The following is a 20269-nucleotide window of genomic DNA, read 5'->3' as shown; positions in this document are numbered from 1 at the left end:
GGAATCTTGTATAGTTGTATTATTTTTTTTTTTGCTTTTTCTGACCCACTTAGGAATTACCAAAGCACAAAAAGAACAATGCAACTTTTAATTGTAACTTGTAATTTTTATATAAAGTTACAGGAAAATTTGTAGCTAATTACAAGTTACAAGTTACAATATTAACCGAGTTACATATTTAGCTACATGTAACTATAATAATATGTACAACATATATGTACCTAAACATAATAATATAAAAACAAAACAGACTTCTTGTCGGTACATAAATTCGTGTTTTGTTTAGCGTTTATTGATCATAATACCTATATTTTTTTATAGTAATTTGCAAATGAGCAAGGAATATTAAACAACACTAGCATAGGTCAACAGGTTTTCAATTTTGTGCCTCGTTCAAAATCAACTTCAACAATATGATATTGTACATTTTTATTTCAAACAGAGAACACCGTGTGATAAACAACGTTACGTGCTGCTGGAATTCGATAAACACATAAAATAATAGAGAAATGTATCGACAACACAACATAATTATTAAAGACAGCAATACGTAATTTTATGTGTACAGATTACAGAAATTCAATGAGTCCTATAATATTATTAAGTCTGTCGGTCCAATTCATTACACCATGGGCCGGTACTCACTCTCGTCGATTTATAACGCATTGCAGGACTATCATGGTCCGACAACAATCGACCGTTATTCTGATTTTCTGAATGATATTTATTTCAATGAAAATATTAGTAAAATATAAATAAACGAAACCAATGCGTCTCGGTGTTCTGTATCAGCGTCGTCGTCTAGCTAATCGGCGGTGTAGTTTCAGAAACGTATAACGGAATAATTTATTTATTTAATAAATTAACGTCTGTTAATGATCAATATTGCAGATAGTAGGTACCTACCTATATACATAGTTTAAACTTTAAACATCTATATTGTAACAGTAGACACGTAGAATTGTAATTACGAACCGGATTTAAATGCTCTAAAAACCATCGAAAGATGCTTTAAAAAATAGCCGAAAAATGCATTTTACCGCAAAAATGCGCCCTTAAAAATTGAATTATAAAATTATCATTTTAATGCAAAGTTTTATTAGGTACCTAGTATCTACCTAATTTAGAATTTAAAATAATTTACCATTTTATTTCCGATGACACATTGACACATATAAGAAATTGATTAGTTTAGTTAAATGATTCACTAAAATTTGAATACTTAATGGACCAATCATGGGCGCATGGGTCACTAAATCATCATCATGTTGAACGTTTAAGGGGACCATTAGGTCACTATATTGATTCATTAAATGTTTAAGTTATTGTCCATTATGTATATATGAATATACAATATAGGTAACATATGCATGCGCACAGGGGCAACATACTGTGCCTTTGCTACCTCTAACCAATCCGGAATTCCGGTTATGCATGAAAGAATTGTTCAAGACCACCAATCTGGGCCACTGTATTTAATACCCGGTAAAAGGACGTTTTGTCCATGTCAATTATTAAAGTAGATAGGACATATTTTGGCCCTCGGGAGTTGTATATAGGACGTTGTTTATCCATAGGACTCTCCGGTATTTTGAATCATCAGTCAATTTTAAAACGCTATTTAAGATTCTGAGCAGAACTATGAATGTATTGATTTTACAATGATGTGTGTTTTTTTTATGTCTGTTATCACCTTTTAGCATTTAAATATATTATTTTATCTACCTACTGATTTGTTGTTTTTAAATATCAAAAATGCTCCTTATATGCTACTATATTATTTTATACTTCGGACTAGATGTTTTTTCTGTTGCCCCCACATGTATCACTGCATAGTACGCATATTATAATATATAATATGGCATGATATAAAATAATAATATACTAATATACTAATAATTACATTAATAAATAATAATATTAACACAAATTTTTGGTAGGTAAGTTAACTCACAATTGGAAATACGACGACTACACATGAATATATTGATTTTACAATGATGTGTGTGTTTTTTTTTATGTCTGTTATCACTTTTTGGAACAGTAAAAATGCTTCAGGTTTCTTCAACAGCATATTTTATAGTGGGCATGTGGGTGTCACTCTGCTGTGCAGTAGGTGACTAGTGGGTCACGGGGAGGTGCTTGGGTGAGCTTAACCCCCAAAAATATTGAAGCACCCACAAAATTATTAAATATTTGTCAAAGCTCCCGCTTCTAATTTTGTAAAAAAATATTTAAGCCACCCTAAAATTCAATCAAATCTCCGCCTATGGATCATTGTGAAGGGTTCGTTTACTATAAACATACCAAGGGGCATTGGTTACTGTGCTGAGGGATATTGATTGTAAATGAATAATTTTTATGCTCAAGTTTACGAAACAATTATAATTAAATAAATCTTCATTGCAATCATTCAAGTTATACTACTTTTCAAACTGGCAACGGATACCACATTAATTATAATCGACTCACAGCTCATATTCTATATAGTCTCCGACCTTTCTTTACGGCGGGCCAAATTCGAGATACGCTTTGGAAACGCGGGCCAGCATTTGTATGTATGACTATTATTATGAGCTGTTGTGAATAACATCAAAAGAAAAAATAACTAATTAATTTTATTTAATTAATTCAATAATTTAAAATCAATGAAAACTAAACGAGAATAATATATTAAATATTAGTAATTAATTAGCTTGGCAGCCCGGTGCAAAAACCTTGGTTATTTGGTAGGTTGGAGACCCCCGTTCTATAGTATGGAACAGATCTGCAAGTGACAAAAAAATATTTATAATATCTATAGCAATAGGTACCTAGTGCCTACTTACATGCAAGTTATAATTATTTGTCTACCATTTAACATTTAAATAATGTAATATATCGTATTCTACTAAGCTACTCCTATAAGAATATTATAATATATTATTGTGTTTGTATAATATGTACTTATATAATATTAATATTAAGTAATATGCATATTGTATGTTACCTAAACATAATATTACAATTACATATATAACATGAATACTGTAATACTGTATACTGTATATTAATATATTACTATAATAGGTATGTAATTCGACTTTACGTGTTGACGACGATGCCCAACCGCGGATGACGTATAGAAATAATGACGACCGGAAACGGAAATATAACAACAACGGTAATAATAATAATAATAATACTAGTAATTAGAATGATAATAATAATAATTGTAATAATTAAAATTATCAATAATTATTGTTTGGTGGCAAATCGACACGGTAAAAAAAACGCGTTTAAATGTTTCGTCGAGTCTTATGGAGTAAAAAACATCGAACATCCTCCCCGAAAACAGCACATATCGGTCTCCTCTGCGCGGCTATAATATTATACACATAACACATTTTTAATTTTATCATTTTTGTCGGGACACTGTTTTAAGATTACACGTGCCACGTGCGCGCAACTATATAATATAATACAATATCTATTATACATATTAAATCGCGGTTTTAACTCGATGCGGCAGCTGCTCACCCCGAATTACGCGAAGGTACCTATGTAATATATTATATTGGTTATCGTAAAACCGGAGAGCTATATAATTCCGAGAAACTCTCTGTGGAGAACCGCTATTGCAACGATAATAATATTATTATGTACGCTATTAATTTATAAACACCTGCCTTGCGTGTATAAGTAGTTATACGTGATATCGTGTGTTGTCTTCTAAACTCATAAAAACTTAAAAACATTACGAATATCGATATTTTTCTTCTTAGCTTTTAGACCAAACACTTTGCGATATTACAATTTTTGTTTTAATACGCGCCTATAAGGTGTGAATAATTATATTTTGATATAATTGTAATTTTAAAAAATTAACAAAATCGGCGAGGGTTATTGGAAGCCCCGTGGATCTGAGATGCCTCAATAATTTACCACTTCCCCCCCCCCCTCACCACGGAATTCGAACTCTATCAACGCCTGTGCACACGTAATAGGCATAATAAACCTATGCTCATAATATTATTCGGTTTAAAATTTCTAAATACCTAGTCTAAAACTTTGGACATTTAACTTTTTTTATTACGTCTGGCATGAATTATTCATCGAGTACTTTTTTTTAACATTTGTATGAAAAATTATTTTATTTTGTTCAAGCCCCTTATTAGTGAAAAATAGTTTTCTATCGCGAGACTGATCAGTTATGCTCGCGTCGTATACATCGATACGTCAATTGCTTTTTTTTTTAAAAAAAAAGGCCAATAACTTTTTTCTGCAACCCGGTGAATTTCCTAAAACTTTGTCCCCGGACCGCCACACGTTACTCGGTCACCTCCTAGGTACTTGTTATCTGGCACAGGACTTTTAAGTTTAAAAGAAATAAATATTTAATAAATAAATGTTTCACGAGAAATGCGCACTACTTTTTGATAGATCATTGTATAATGTATATAGCTCGGGGATTTCGACTATAGGACTAGAAAGTTTGATTTCTTTAGAAACATTAAATAATAACCTGAAAATTGTAAAAATATTCAAGTCATAAATCATAATAATATGTATGAATTTAAAATTGTTAATACTTTTTTCTAATTAAGTATGTTTACAGTTATTGAAACTATTTAACAAATTAAAATACCTTCTATTTTTACGAACAAATTTATTAATATTAATTTTGTTGTTTAAAATATACAAATATTTTGTGAAATCAATAGTTTTAAAATTTAAAAAAAATTATTCGTGTTTTAAATTTATTTTAATTATGAAATTCGTCATAAATCTTAGGTAAACGAAAAAAAGTTATTTATCATACAATTAGTTGAAATTGATTGAAGAATGACCCGTAATTAAAAATTAGGATGTTAAAAATGTTAAAAAATACAAAATAATTAGGTACCTACTAAAATTACTACCTTGAACGTTCGCATGTAAACTCCGCCAGTAAAAAAAAACCGGTAAAATTGGGATTATGTAAACTCCGCCAGTGAAGAAAATATAAAATTAATATAATTATTATTATAAAAAAAATAAAAAATAAATAATAATTAATAGTCGTCCACATTAAAATATAATAGTTATAGAAGCCAAAAATAAATAAAATTAAAAATTATCTAACGGATAAGAGCGTACAATTGATATAATATAATATTCATAATTTTCATAATATTAATTAATAATAGTTCACATTAAAATATAATAGTTATAGGTAAACAATACATTTGACAAAATCAAAAATTACTAACCTAACGGCTAAGAGTATACAATTGATATTATAATATAATATTCATAATAAAACTGACAGAGTTTACATATACACATTTCAGGTAACAAAATAAAACTGGCGGAGTTTACATTAGACCTTTTAATTACCTTTTTATCTAACCGGTATTCTGGCAGAGTTAACAATCGCCCCCTTGAACTGCTTGAAGTGAATATTATCCTCAGTTCATCAGATTTGCCTAAAGCGGTAAATGTAAGTTGCGTCCCAAAAAAAAGGTTCCGATAACAATATACGTAAGTTGCGGCCCGATATTTCTCAGGTACATACGTAAGTTGCGGCCTGTGTTTCTGTCATGTATACGTTAATTGCATCCGACGGAAAATCCGTAAAACTAACATTTATAATGTTTTTATCGATGGTATTTATGATGGGATTATCAAGAGTATATCCTGTTCTCTACCTGCAAAATTTTACTGTAGTAACATTTCATGCGATGAACACATATTAGTTCACCGATAACCGTTCTATACGAGTGCACGTGGAGATTTTTGAAAATGAATGTGATAAATTTTAATACAATGCTAAGTGAAAAAAATAAACCATTAAAAGTGATTGCTGGTCAAAAGTTTCGTTTTCACAAGTTTTTAATAAATGATGTTGAACGTTGGTGTTGCACCGTCAAAACGTGTATAAGTGCTTTGCAAAAGTAAATAGTCTTATTGATACTGAAATTGAGATTTTTAATGAACATAAACATAAGCCATTACCAGAAAATATTTTAACTAGACAAACAATTAGTAACAATTTAAAACGGAAAGCAGTTGATGAAAATTTTATTAGACCATCAAAAATTTTACATTCTGAACTGAAAAATGATGATATTGAAAATATAACTTCTGGAGATGTTTTATTAATAAAAAGAAATATACATAACGCTCGATATTCAAAGCTACCCAAATTACCAACTACATTAACACAAATTCATGAGACTTTCAAAAATATGGAATTTAAGACAATAAAGGTGAAGACTTTTTGTTAGTGAATAATAATGAAACAAATATATTAGGTTTCTCGACAGTTTGTAATTTACAAGCTTTGTGCAGCTTGAACACGATATTTGTAAACGGTACTTTCAAAAGTTGCCCGAAATTATTTTATCAACTCTTCACGATTCATGGTGTGTGAAATAATAATTATATCCCACTTGTTTATTTTTTACTGCCATCAAAGTCAACTAATTGTTATACCGATACATTTCAGCATTTAGTTGAAGAATGTAGAAAAAATGACATGCAATTCAACCCAGTTCGAATGTATGTCGATTTTGAAAAGGCTATACATACTGCTGCAAATGTTGTCAGGCCTTCTATTCAAGTAAAGGGGTGTAGATTCCACCTAGGACAAAGTTGGCACAGAAAGATTCAACAGTTGGGGCTTAGTACCGATTATAAAAAAAAAAATACAGAAATAAGTAATTTTTTAAAACTCTTTTTTGGACTTCCTTTCTTAAATCCACAAGATGTTTAAAACTGTTTTACTGAAGACATTATGGCAATACAACCACAAGATGTTCGAGTATTAGAATTCACAGATTATATATTAGATTCATATATAAAAAATGACACTGACTTTCCACCAGAAATATGGTCAGAATATTTATCATCGACATTACGCACGACTAACAATTGCGAATTTTTCCATAGAAAATTAAATAATTCGTTTAATTCTTCTCATCCTAATATTTTTAATGTTATAGATATTTTAAAAAATATACAAATTGATACTTATATAGCGTTACGAAGTCAGGGCTCAAAAAATAGAGTAACAATTGAAAAAGAAGGATATATTAAAAAAAAAATGGAAGAATTAGAAACTAAAAAAATTACTCAAATTGAATTTGTGAGGCAATTATCATTCAAATGTTTACCTACTTCTATATAGACTTAAATAAGTTATACTGAATAAGTTAATAATTGATAAAGGACAAAGTTGGCACAGAAAAATTCAACAGCTTAGTATCGATACAAATATACAATTTTAAATAATAATAAATAAATATAATAATTAATATTAATAAATAATTATAATGTAAATAATTAATTACCAATATTTTTAACCATACCAACATTTTACACAATTTACAATTTACACATACACAAAAAATACCCGGGACGTAATTTACATATACCCAAAAAATACTCGGGACGCAATTTACATCAATAAGGTACATTGGGACGCAACTTACAGTCACCCGCCTAAAGGTATCAGTTTTTTTTCTTACAATACAATTAAATTACATTATATAGGTAATAGGTAGGTAAGTAGATATTTAAGGTAGGTCCATATTCTACCATCAACGAGATAACATTTTCATCCAGGGTTCATTTTCCACCAAAAAAAAGTACTCTCCATTTTCCTCTACATATTTTTTTGGACAAAAATCATGTCTATTTTCCTCCAAAATTATTTATTTTATTTGTCTTTTTAGGTACCTTTTCATTATTTTATAACTATTTAAGGCACGCGTGTTAACGTCTTAAGTTTAATTACAGGGATATATTTATTTTAACTGGTGACAATACGAGACGGTGTCTCCGATCAAAATTTTACTTCTTGAATTCAAATTTAACAGGAATATTAAACTATTAGAATGACTTACTCAATGATGTAGTATAAATGAACTTGTAATGAAGCGTAAGGACTTCCCCAGGTTTAATAGTCAGTTTATCAAAATTAAATAAACTTTCTAAATATTGTACATGTTTTTACTCTTAATGTTGTCCAAATAATTTATTTTATTTAAAATACTACATAAATGGGTCAACAAACAAAGAATATAATTTCTTTAAATAATATATGAATACATATTTAATTATTTGACAAAATCTTTTTTTTCCAATATATTATGAAATATCATATTTAAATTGATAATTATTAAGAGAATTTGCTTAATATATTTTACTTACTTTTTAACACTATGATAGTATAATATTATTAATATTAGTCACTAAAGAGAACATCTAACTTTTATAATATAATTAAACCACTATTTTTTATAAGATAAGATCGACAAGATCACAACATAAATAATAAAAAAGACAACAAGTCTAAATACATAAGATACAATAATAATATTATAATACAGTTGCACACAATTCTGTATAATATAGTTGATTAGGATAAAATTAATTTATTATATAACTATAAATTTAGGGAAAATATTTAATAGTTAAAAACACATAACTAGACTAGACATGACTAGAATAAACATTAAAAGTCTAAAAATGTCGTTCTTATTTTAACAAAACGATTATTACATTCCAAACTGTGTATTATTAGCTTGACTGTTATTGGGCATGAAATTATTTTCAGCAGCTAAAAGCGCAGTAAGGGTGGAATGTGTGGTTGCCAATCCTGTGTTATTATTTGGCGATGAATGTGGAATTTCATTGTGTTGTGGTAATCTTTCACCATATTCGAGCATATTTAACGCTTCAGCAAGTGTTGTTGATGTCCCTAATTATTACAAACATAAAATAACATATTTGAAATAGTTAGATTTAATATTAATGTTTTCTACTAAATTATAATTTCTGTCATCATTGTAATTTTATAAATTTTCCATAATGAAATTGTATTCCATAAAAATATTACTACAGGGTGTAACAGGAAGACCTGATAGATGAAATAACTTTTGTACTAATAAATATTTTAAAATTTTTTTTTATACATCTAATTTATATTCACTTGCGTAGTACAGCCAGTGTATAACTTGGATAATAAAAAAGGCATAGTAAAATTGTCTTGAAAGATTTGAGGAGTAGTGCAGTAGAAGGAATGAACGATGTTATGTGTGGATTGGAGATAGAACAACAAATAAAACATAAGCAAACCGAAAAAAAAAATAATGAACACAAAGGGATACATACTTAAAACAGTTAGAGCAAGATGTTATATGGATACATATTGAGGCATGCACTAGTTTACAGAAAAATTAATGGCAAGAGACGAGGACGACCGAGAATATATTATAATTACAATATTTTAATAAACAAATGATATCCAACACAGAATCATCTAGTTACATGGAGTTGAAGAGACTAACTGGCAGCAGAAAGAGTGTAAAAGGTATGGAAGACTGAAAAACTAACTTCAGACTATAATATACATATAAATATTAAGATCGATGAAAAAAATTTTAATTAATTAATATTACATAATAGGTAATAATAGGTAACATGTTCACTGCGGATGACGCCAAATGGCGTCATTTTACATAGTTCACATAATATGCTAAATGACGCCAATTGGCGTCATGTGTACCTTGTTATTTAATGGACTATAATTTGGTCAGCGTTTTCTATAAGCATCGTTTCATAATCAAGTGCAAACCGTACACTGATATTGATATTGGTTGAGTATGGTATAATGGTGTCTATTTTTAAAACTAAAAATTCTTTCAGCGTCACGACAAGTATAGAAGAATATGATCAGCAGTGAACGTGTTAAGTCACTCGCGTGGACATTTAGTCTACATATTTTTTACCAAGGTATGTTTATTTGTACTGAGCTGTTTTCTTTGGTATTTTTTACCTACTTTTTACCTTTTATCAATGTATATTATGTTGTATCATTGCTAATATAACGTGACCATATAAATACTACATAACTTAGTGCCGTATCATTGGAATTTGTTCATAAGGTACACTATTATTTTTAATATTCAATCTTTTTTCCAATTTTGTAGAAAAAAAGATTGTAAAATAATAATAATAATACCTGAGATGATGATACTACTTGATTCTGCATGGGATTGAGTGATTGAAGAATTTGTATTTTCGTTCAAAGTTATACTGCACACCTAGAACATAATAATTTTATGTCATAAAAGTATATACAAATATCATAAGTCAATATCCATGAATTAGTTTATAATATTATATTGGTGTAATTTTATACTCATACAGGTTGCTCTTCAATTTCGCCATTTTCAGTAATAATAATTTGTTGAGGAGACTGTAATTCAGGAGGTTTATTGAGAATCATTGTGGATCTTACTTTGTTCAATATAAACTCTGGTAATTCAAAACCTTTGAGTTCATGAGGATTATTTCTGTAAATTATTATAATCATTAAAATATCTAGTTAAAATGAAATCACTTATTATAAAATAAAATTACAAATTATAAAAGTATGTATTGTTTAAGTGTGTTAATAGCAAGTAAAATATGTTAATTATTACAGAAATTATTTCTAAGAATCATTAAGTTTTTTTAAGTAGATTTTTTAAAATTGAGTACATTAATATTGTGTACAAATTTATTTTATTTTATTTATTTTGATAGGTACATACAAATTACTCAAATGTGTTGGGTGGTTAATAACTTTGTATACATCATTTTTAAACATCTCTGAATACAAATAAAAATAATTACTTCTGATTCACAGTGCTCAATATTGATTGCACATCGTCCAATAACAGTATTGAAGTTGCATTTACAGATGTAGGTGGTGGTAAAACAAACATTTTTTGCTTCATCAGCCAATCTCGATCTTCCATATCAATGGTATATTGAAATAGTTCTGGATGTTTATTGCCCATACGACCTCCCCTCTGTAAAATAAACACAGAGTACTTAAATTAGTTGAATTAAAGATAGTATTAAATTCAATGGTATAAATATGTAATTTGATAAAAAAAAAATATTACAATATTATAACAATAATACAATTTACCTTGTTAGCAGCTCTTGTAGCCAACACAAATAATGTTTGAGAATGAATTTTTACTGGGTCCCAAGTGGACTGAAATCTATGAAATTTTACCAACGGTGTCTGAGATGATGTTTGTTCAATTGTAGGAGATAGATTATTTTCAGTCTCTTGAACAGGTGGCTCTTTGCGTTTCAGTAGAGATCTATTCTGTAAATAAAAGTTATTGAGTATCAGTATTGTTTAGTAGTATTCAGTTTTGACAATGCCAAAAGCAAATTGTTTAATTACTTTGGAATGTTGTTTTGCAAACCGCGATTCAATCAACATGTCTGTAGTTTGTGCTGTATTAAATGGTGAATTACTGCCAGACAACGGTGGATTTGAATACATCAACTTTGCCTCGTCTAACATTGTTCGACATACTTCTCTCACATGATCTTCAGTTACACAATTTGAACCCAAATTATTTTTAACATTGTCAATAGCCAAGCCAAAATATGACTGAAAAAGTTATTGTCATAAGCATTGTTATGAAGATCAATATACCAGTGGTTAATACTTACAGTCAAATATTTTTTAATAACATTATCAATATCTTTATTAATTGAATTCTGTAAGTTTTGTCGCAACAGATCTAAAGATTTCGCAGCGTTTACCAAATTTTTTGCACGCATCTTGGCCGCTTTTGTAGTAGCTTTATCATTACCATTAGCTACATCAATTATATTAGCAAGTGTCACTTGGCGCATATTGAACGTACTTTTCTGGAAAAAAAAGAGTAATAAAAACTTATGAATTATAGACATTATGTTAGATCACTCGGAAAAATCAATGGACACGTACCCATGGAACAAAATTTTCACTGGTAATCACTTCCAAATCAAATACTGGAGCTTGCCGAACAAGGGGTACAGGCTTAGACGACCTGTGAAAATTGGTTGGCTGTTGGGTCACCATTTGTTGTAACTGCTGGTCATCGTTTAAGTGTTTTATGGGGAGTTTATGGACGACCATTGTATAATAACAACGGAGTGTGCGGGATCGTTAAAACGCGTATGAACTAAAAAAAAATCATCGATCCGACAATTATTACAAACATATACCTAATACCTATAGCATCAGAAATCCTAGCGTTAATTAAAGATATAATGATAGTATCATGACAAATAAGATCTTATTTGTCATGGGCTTAAGAACAAAAATAAAATAATTGGCATTACATATTAATTGAATCCGAAAGTTCTTGGAACTCCACTACTACAACTGAGTACTGAGTAGTGAGTACTGAAAAGTAAATTGGTAAAACAATCTTATCGTTAAATATGATATAAATACGACATGGTATCAATAAACCGTACTTGACGATACCGCAGAATAAATCTGTGGTTATATTCCTGGAGAAAAAACGTGCACGGACGCGATAACTATTATCAATTTATCACACATTTCGCATTCTCGCCTATTATTATTGTTCTATGCTATTATCAATATTATCATTTTATAGTGCGTGTGTGTGTTGTGTAAATTTGTGTTTTGTGTTCTGTACTTCCGTTTTCGGCAATTCTGTTGTTCAGCGGTCTTTGCTCTTTGGAATTTCGCGTCCGAGTTTGAAAGTTTAAGTTAGAAAAAGATTGATCAGTCTATTAGAAAAAATTCTGATTTTCCCTGTCACCTCACTCATCAATTCTAAATGGACAGCGCACGTGCAGTAACAACGGTGAGGTATGAAGATTATGTCGAGTATTTTCTGTTCGTTCGGTTGGATGACAGCGAAGAGGATGCCGAAGAAATGGTGAAACACATTAACCATTTAAACACTAAAGCGTTGGAGTTGGTAGATCGGCTGTCCGAACAGTATATATGGCACAAAGACAGGTTCAATTTGATACCACGGTTTTGCCCCTCAGCAGAACTGAGACAGTCGTTCTCCGATACTTCGGATGGTAATACCCAATATTTTATCACAACTTAATTTGCCTAATATTTTTCCATTAGAACACATTTTTAACTCCACCAACCACCACCCCAAACCCCTCCACATCTTGCCGAACCATGGACAACCCACAATTATACCGCAAAACAGACAACAATTCATCTAATTAATTATAGCTATTCCGTGATTATACGATAGTTCTGATTTGCTTTTATTGTTTTTTAGAAGTATTACCGCCACATTTGTATGGTGTAACCCACTACGGTGATAACATCGAAGATGAATGGTTTATTGTGTACTTGCTGAAAGAGATCACAAAGGAATATCCTGAACTTGTCGCTCGGTATTTGCATTTTAATTTGTTGTTTATTCAATATTTTACATTCCGATGTTTAGTGTTATAGATTCGGATGGAGAATTTCTCCTCATAGAAGCTGCAGAGTGTTTGCCTAATTGGGCAAATCCCGACAACTGTGATCAGAGGGTAATTCTATTTTTGTTAATGATAAAAGTACATAATGTTATTTATCTTAATTCATTAACTGTCTTAAAAGGTTTATATAAGTGATGGTGATGTTCATATTATCCCATTAGTTAGTGCAAATAGTAAAAAATCAATTACTGTTTCACAAGCATTGGAACAGATTACCAAATATCCTACTGCCACTATAGCTACTCAAGAAGTCAATTCTGCGATATCATTGCGCTTGCATGGGTAAAAGGATACAAATTAAATTAAATGCACTTTAAATAATATTAGTTTTCTTTTTAACTTACAGGTATCCAGGTAAAATTAAAGAAAATCTCCATTGCTGCCATGCTTATATACCAGTAGGTGTAGCGTACTTATTAAAACACCAACCTAGTCTAATAGCACCGGCTGTTATAGCATTTTGTCATAGGGATATGTTGGATGTTAAAGCATGCCAAACGATGAAGTAATTTTTGAAGTTTTGTATTTAAAAATCTATGGCAATTGTTAATATTTTTACTTTTCTGGTTTTAGACATTTTCCTCCCAAAGAAAGAGTAATGCGTACAGTGACCATGACCAAATGTTTGTATGCTATGCTTATAAAACAAAAATGTGTTCCTGAAAAGAGAACTGGTTGGGATTTAGTTGAAACAACAGACTCTCGATACAAAGCACAAATTACAGGAATAAGAATAGTAAGTATGATAAATTTTATTTTTATATAAATAATATAAATCAATTGGAATATATGTACCTGTTTATATGAGGTATTATTTTATTATATTATAGTCATAAATAAAATCTTAACTAAACCTTATGGTTTTTTAAAAATACATTTTTACTATTAATAGTAAAACTAAAGTTATTATTCCTGGTAAATTAACAATGCAAATACTTAAATGTAATATATTTTATATATTTTTAAATTAAGTAAATATAAATAACATATTTTTTTTAAGATAAGATACTAAATGAATATAATAAAAACAATGATTTTATTTATATAAGTGCATGATTTTTTTTATGTGGTGGAGTACTTTCTTAATCCAGTCGTTCACACTTAGAAAAGTGTTTTGGTACAACTTTGTATCACTGTATGGTGGAAGAACTAAAATTCTAACATTTCTTATATAATAATAAATATATGTTGTCTTTATGTCTAATTATATGATTATTTTTTTGTAAAGGCTTGTGGATTTGAAATATTAGTCAGCCAAGCAAAAACAACTGTCAAAGACGATACGCCTGTAGATTTGACCTATGACAAACGTTGGCATCATTACAAATCTTCTTTGGCCGAAAAAGGATATTTTAAAGTAACAATAAATATTATTTTATTAGCTTATTTAACTCATACAAATTAAACACCACTATAATTGTGAAATTAATAAAGTTAAAAAGGTATCCAAATAAGATACCAATATTTTTTAGTTGATCCTTTAAAATAAAATTATTCAGTTTGACCATTGATTCTAAGATATTTCCTCATAAATATAAATATTTTAATATGTTTTGTCTTGAAACAAATTAGAGTTAACAAACAAATATTTGTTTGAATTAAATGAATTTGTAAATATAATTATCGATTATAGATTAGGACAAGACCTATACGATTATTAAATTAAATCAAAATATTAACAAAAAAAAAATTATATTATTACAAGTCAACAATTTTTATATATAAAAAAAATTGCTTATAGTTATTTAGTATAATTAGAAATATCTTGTTCCTTCAAATATTGTTATAATTGAATATAATATAATATAACAGACTTAAAATAATAGAATATATATTATACGTGATTAAACCGTTAATAAATTTGGTTACTATAGTAATATTGTTTTTAAACTATTATTAAATAATGCAGTAATAATTATATGATAATAAATAACAACTGTTATAAATTACTAATAATATAATGAACAGAAAATAATAAAATCTTATATTGTGAAAGGTTTTGTTTGTTTATTTTTTGAAACTATAATATTAATATATTTCTGACTGCATTCTGTATAACTGTATAAGTATGGTGTAATAACATCCATTTTGATTTTAGATTTAAAATGTATTGAGAATCTGAGACTACTGTTGATTTTATCATATTCAAGGTCTATAGCCGTGGTTTTCAACCTTTTAGGTATAAAACAAACAAATTTACATTATTTATTGTTGGTGTGGCTCGGTTGATAATAACCTACAACACACATAATACTGGGAGCCACGACGCACAGGTTGAAAATCCCTGGTCTATAGTATCTTGGTATACACATTTTCATATTTCAAAAAAATTGGCGAATTTTAGTTAAATTAAATATTTTAAAATAACAGCTTTTAAATTTAATAAACTCTACACTTGTAACATATGTCAATCCTGGTTTCTTAATATATTATTTATGCGCCTTTACATATAAATGTTTGGATGTTTGGTCTAAAAGGCCGTAAACAAAAAAAAAAAAAAAAACATATAAAATATTAACATTATTATTAATCTACCAAATAATGTAATAATTATTAATATTATTCAAGAAAGAAAAACTATAAGTACTTAGTACATACATTTAATATCCTATTGTGTCTTGATTCTAATTAGTATGTTTGAAATTATATTTAATTTTGTTCTATTTAGTACCGTTTATTGAACATTTCAATAACAATTTTATTCAACATGATTATATTAACTTAAACATTTTAAATATTAAATTAAACAATATAATTTGGTAGTTTGTATATTTCACTTCATTTTTGTGTTTATAATATGTAAGAAATAACACGACATTACCCAAAGTAAAATTGTATTTTATGAATAAATACAACAAAATATTACTGTTAGTCAGTTATATTAGAAATCAAAAAGTTGTAACTTCATATAATTGTATATGTTTATTACAGAATTTATACGAAGGTTCAAATGGATACAAATTATTAGAAGATCAAGCTAAACAGTATTACTTATCTAATGTAGATGAATATTTATCATCTCCATCAATTAGTCAAAGAATTAAAAATATTTTAGATAGTATTACTGAACAAGAATTAGTTCAGCTGAAAAGCGATATCTCAGATTTAGAACCAGCTGATGATGAAACATGGTTAGATGTATCACCATCTGATTTAGATCGTATTCTTGAACAGAAATTTGGGTTGAAAAATTCTGAACAATCTTCAGCATCAAATTTTGCTTCCTCTTTTACTGACAAGATAAGAAGCTTTTTGAACCAAGCATCTGATATTAATGGAGCAGATTTTTCTAAAAACCATCTTAGGCAAGTGTAGATTATGATTAAGTGGAATATTCATTATTGCCCAATTGAATTACCTTGCTACTTAATTTTTAGCAACTATATTGTGGGCCACGAGAGAACGCACATAGCGGCCCATTAAAACTCGTCTACACTCGCGCATCCCCATCATATTACCAGCGGCAGCGCTACCCACTGGTGCTGTATGGTGGGGAGAATTATGGCAGAGTGCAGTGATTCAGATGCGCAAGCTGTATGCGTTTACTCGTGGCCCGCAGTATAGTAGTACATATTTTATATACTTGTATTTATGATATTCAGTATGGAGACTTACAACATATTATTGTCTAATTGATGATTTAATCATTTAATTAACAGTGACGATTCTGATGATTCGGATGATGAAGATAAACCTGATGATGATAAGCTTTCCAACTTATTAGTTTGTGGACCAGATGTAATGCTTCCGACAAATGATGACAAAGATGCGGTAGCTGTTAGATACAATAAAAAGAAAAATAAAATAAATGAAAAAAGTAATGTGAATTTTGAACCTGAAAAATATGAAGCTGCACTTAGAAGTATTTTAGGTATGGTTTAAATTATAATTACATTATAACTTATAATATTGTTTTTACAAATGTTATCTTTTTTAGATTTTAAAATTCCTGAAGACAATTGGGACGAGTCAAACAGTTCTGACATGGATTCATATGGCAGTGATTGTGATGACATAATGTCAGGTAGTAAAATTGTTATTAATAGTGTTAGTCTCAAACATATTTTCTTTATAGTCATTTTCTGTACCCATATTCAATTGTATTGTCTTATAATCTTATGAGTTAATTTAATTGCTATAGTAATTATTAAATACAAATAAATTAGACTTATTTTAATTAATGATTATATTACATTTAAATATCAACAAACATTAATTCAACAGTCACAGAGATATTACAATTAAATTTATGTATATTTTTTAAATCTTACTACTTGACTGTGTTTTTTAAAAAGTTTCTATGATAGTTTTGTTTGGTTGTGTAGAACCTTGATAACTTAAATGTCTTTAATTCAAATTGTAGATAACTAAAAGGAATCTCTAAAGTGTAGGCCCCTACATTTCAATATGTACCTACATACAATTTTTTACGAATTTACAATATATAGAATTTTTTTTTGTTCTCGACCGATTCAAGTTATTGAGGTTTCACTATATTCCTTTTAATATGTTGATTGCACACTTCATAATTCTTAGATTCTATTTTAGAAAAATGTTTTCATTTGTGAATATTTGTATTCATATAATTGTCGTATAATATTAATTTATCCTATGATTACACTACAAACATCAAATCATAGTTAGTCATGCAAATAATAAATACTTTATACTTAAATTTTATATATATAATTATAACCCACTTTGAAATTAAAATATCAATAAAAGTCTAAGACATTCCAAGATAATACGCTTGCTTTTAAATTTGATAACAATTAACTAAATATTAAAATTAACAATACACAAAATTGATTAATTCTAAATGCAAATTGGTATGTAGTACATTTATTTGTTTATAAATGGAAACAACGGACCCAGGTGTAGCGTCCTCTTATCTAAATATGTGATGGATAAATACGAAATTGATACTTCAAATTTTATTAAAATGTTAATCTTACATTATTAAAAATACTATTGTAACACTAATAATAAGTAATATTATTTAAAACAAATACACAATATTTAATATAACATTTTTATATTAAGACATTGACTTTACAACAATGTCATTCGGTGTCATAAAAACACATAAGATACCCTATATTAACTTTAAATTTGATAATAAATCAATTCACTGTTATATTAAAATTATACAATATGGATTCTGCTGAACACATAATTGCTATTTTGAATGTTTGTAAGATAAGAACAGTGTAGGTGAAGTGTCATTTAAATTACTTATTAATAATTGAACAACGTTTTTCATTATTAATGTTTAGGAAGTCAGGCTGGTGCTAGCATTTCTAGTTATATGGCTCAAATGGATAAAGAACTAGCTTCTACATCTTTAGGAAGTAGTTTTGTGAAAAAACCTACAAGTGACAAAAATAAATTAAAAGTATGTAATTTGACCTTGTGTCCACCAATATATTTTCTTTTACATTGTTCTTATAATTTCTTTCTTATAGAAAACTGTTAGAATAGACCCTACAGTCCAATGTCAAGACAGCGAAGAAGATAATTTCTCTGATGTGGAAGATTTTGAACCTGTTGACATAGACGTGAATACATTTCAACACATTCTCAAATCATATCAAGAACAGCTTGGATTACCAGGACCTGCTGGCAACCTTTTAGGTCCAGCTGGTCTGAATTTGGGTCAAGAACCTTCGAAATAATTTTAAGTACAAATAACATTCTTCTCTTTTAATATACAATTTTTTTTTATACATACAAATATATATTTAATTTACTATCTAGTTTTTACAAATTAAATAATTCCATTGTATTTTATATCTTTTAATTTAAGTAAATGTTTCATCATAATTCAATTTTGAATTAAAAAAAAAATCAACTTTTTTACGTCAGGCAATGACTATCTTTTAAAATCATCCATGATAATGTTTATTTACTCTAGTCGTGATTTGTTTCATCATATTATATATTATGAATAAAATCAACTAATTCTATATGAAGTCTCTAACGTGTTCTGTTTAAATAAATCACCTTTTAGATTCTTTTTGCTTACAGCCTTACAGCTCAAACACATATACATCATCCTATTATAATATCTATACTGTTCTACCAAACTCTTACCTAAACATTAAAGTCTAAGCACTTTGTGTGTGGATACTTTGCGGAAATCAACAATTCAACTTAAAAAAATTTGTTTGATTTTTTTTATAATAACATTAACATAAACAAGAGTAACAATTAATAAAAAAAATTGGTTTTGGTTTTCAAAAACCAAATAATACTCAATGTATCATAATAAATTGTAAGTAAGTAGGAAAATCAAAAATTTTCAACAAAAAATTCATAAACATTAGCCAATGAAAAAAAAATATTCAATTTGCGAGTCATGCTGTTATGAATTGTATTGATATCCATTGAATAAGAAAAAAATGAAAAAAAAAATTTAATTCCTTAATAAAAACAGGATACATGAGCAATAAATAAGGTAATTATAATTATTACTAATTGTATTGTGTCAAATATATAAATATATGATATCTGCCGTGACATTATTATTACTAAACCCGTAAATCATTTTCGATTTTTTACCATTTGTATTAAATCCTTACAATAGCTAATCGCCGGGCTCAAGTAAAAAAAAAAATAAAAAAAATTATCGCAACTGCAGTATGTTCAAACGTCGAAAACGAACCGATTTCCATGATTTCATTTTGATATTCGGTAATAATATTCTATAATTTTATTTGATTTGTGTCGTTAAAATAAAATTATCGAAAATTACAGCGCGCGGTTGTCGTAAAGTGTACCTACAAAACGATACTCAAGTTGATTGGGACACGGGGTATTAAATGGGATTTCGATAAAACCCAATAGACGGGGTGGCCTGTCAGAGACGAAAGAGCAATCACAAAACTCGTACGGACAGGTACGTATAGTATAACATGTAATGAATAATACCTAATTAATAAATATCAGAATATACATAATATATACTTAGGTGCGCGCG

At 28.4% G+C, this 20269-nt stretch overlaps 2 protein-coding genes across 3 annotated transcripts; one reads left to right on the top strand and one right to left on the bottom strand.

Annotated features, from left to right (window-relative positions):
- Positions 1-7978: 7978 nt before the first annotated feature.
- LOC132952933 (deoxynucleotidyltransferase terminal-interacting protein 1) lies at positions 7979-12249 on the bottom strand. 2 transcript variants are annotated; one of them, XM_061025452.1, is made up of 9 exons: positions 12145-12249; positions 11768-11984; positions 11488-11688; positions 11213-11425; positions 10946-11131; positions 10645-10823; positions 10175-10322; positions 9989-10070; positions 7979-8725 (listed from the first exon to the last, which is right to left on the bottom strand). In XM_061025452.1, exons 2-9 carry the CDS (start codon positions 11936-11938, stop codon positions 8523-8525), a joined length of 1383 nt encoding a protein of 460 aa, XP_060881435.1. In that variant the 5' UTR covers positions 11939-11984; positions 12145-12249; the 3' UTR covers positions 7979-8522. The 2 variants fall into 2 exon arrangements, with proteins under 2 accessions (XP_060881435.1, XP_060881434.1); XM_061025451.1 differs by having other exon boundaries at positions 11768-12221.
- A 181-nt stretch (positions 12250-12430) lies between these two features.
- Positions 12431-19262, top strand: LOC132952931 (protein ecdysoneless). Its single transcript, XM_061025449.1, has 12 exons — positions 12431-12867; positions 13083-13200; positions 13254-13341; positions 13412-13572; positions 13637-13795; positions 13864-14026; positions 14519-14647; positions 16222-16595; positions 16950-17161; positions 17228-17314; positions 18567-18685; positions 18756-19262. The coding sequence occupies exons 1-12, from the start codon at positions 12615-12617 to the stop codon at positions 18963-18965; spliced, it is 2073 nt and encodes a 690-aa protein (XP_060881432.1). The 5' UTR covers positions 12431-12614; the 3' UTR covers positions 18966-19262.
- Positions 19263-20269: the final 1007 nt, after the last annotated feature.

Source organism: Metopolophium dirhodum, chromosome 9 (assembly GCF_019925205.1).
Source record: "Metopolophium dirhodum isolate CAU chromosome 9, ASM1992520v1, whole genome shotgun sequence".
Taxonomy (NCBI): Eukaryota; Metazoa; Arthropoda; class Insecta; order Hemiptera; family Aphididae; genus Metopolophium; species Metopolophium dirhodum.
Note: the sequence above shows the minus strand (reverse complement) of the source record. Positions and strands in the feature narration are given on the sequence as shown.

What these genes read in the sequence shown, in the direction of transcription:
- LOC132952931 (XM_061025449.1), top strand. Translation starts at nt 12,615, where the DNA reads ATGGACAGCGCACGTGCAGTAACAACGGTGAGGTATGAAGATTATGTC. An exon ending in AAAGCATGCCAAACGATGAA is followed by an intron (nt 13,796 to 13,863) that starts GTAATTTTTGAA and finishes TTCTGGTTTTAG; the next exon opens with ACATTTTCCTCCCAAAGAAA. An exon ending in AAATTACAGGAATAAGAATA is followed by an intron (nt 14,027 to 14,518) that starts GTAAGTATGATA and finishes TTTTTTGTAAAG; the next exon opens with GCTTGTGGATTTGAAATATT.
- LOC132952933 (XM_061025452.1), bottom strand. Translation starts at nt 11,938, where the DNA reads ATGGTCGTCCATAAACTCCCCATAAAACACTTAAACGATGACCAGCAG. An exon ending in CTACAAGAGCTGCTAACAAG is followed by an intron (nt 10,824 to 10,945) that starts GTAAATTGTATT and finishes TTTATTTTACAG; the next exon opens with AGGGGAGGTCGTATGGGCAA. An exon ending in TTGAGCACTGTGAATCAGAA is followed by an intron (nt 10,323 to 10,644) that starts GTAATTATTTTT and finishes AATAATTTACAG; the next exon opens with AAATAATCCTCATGAACTCA.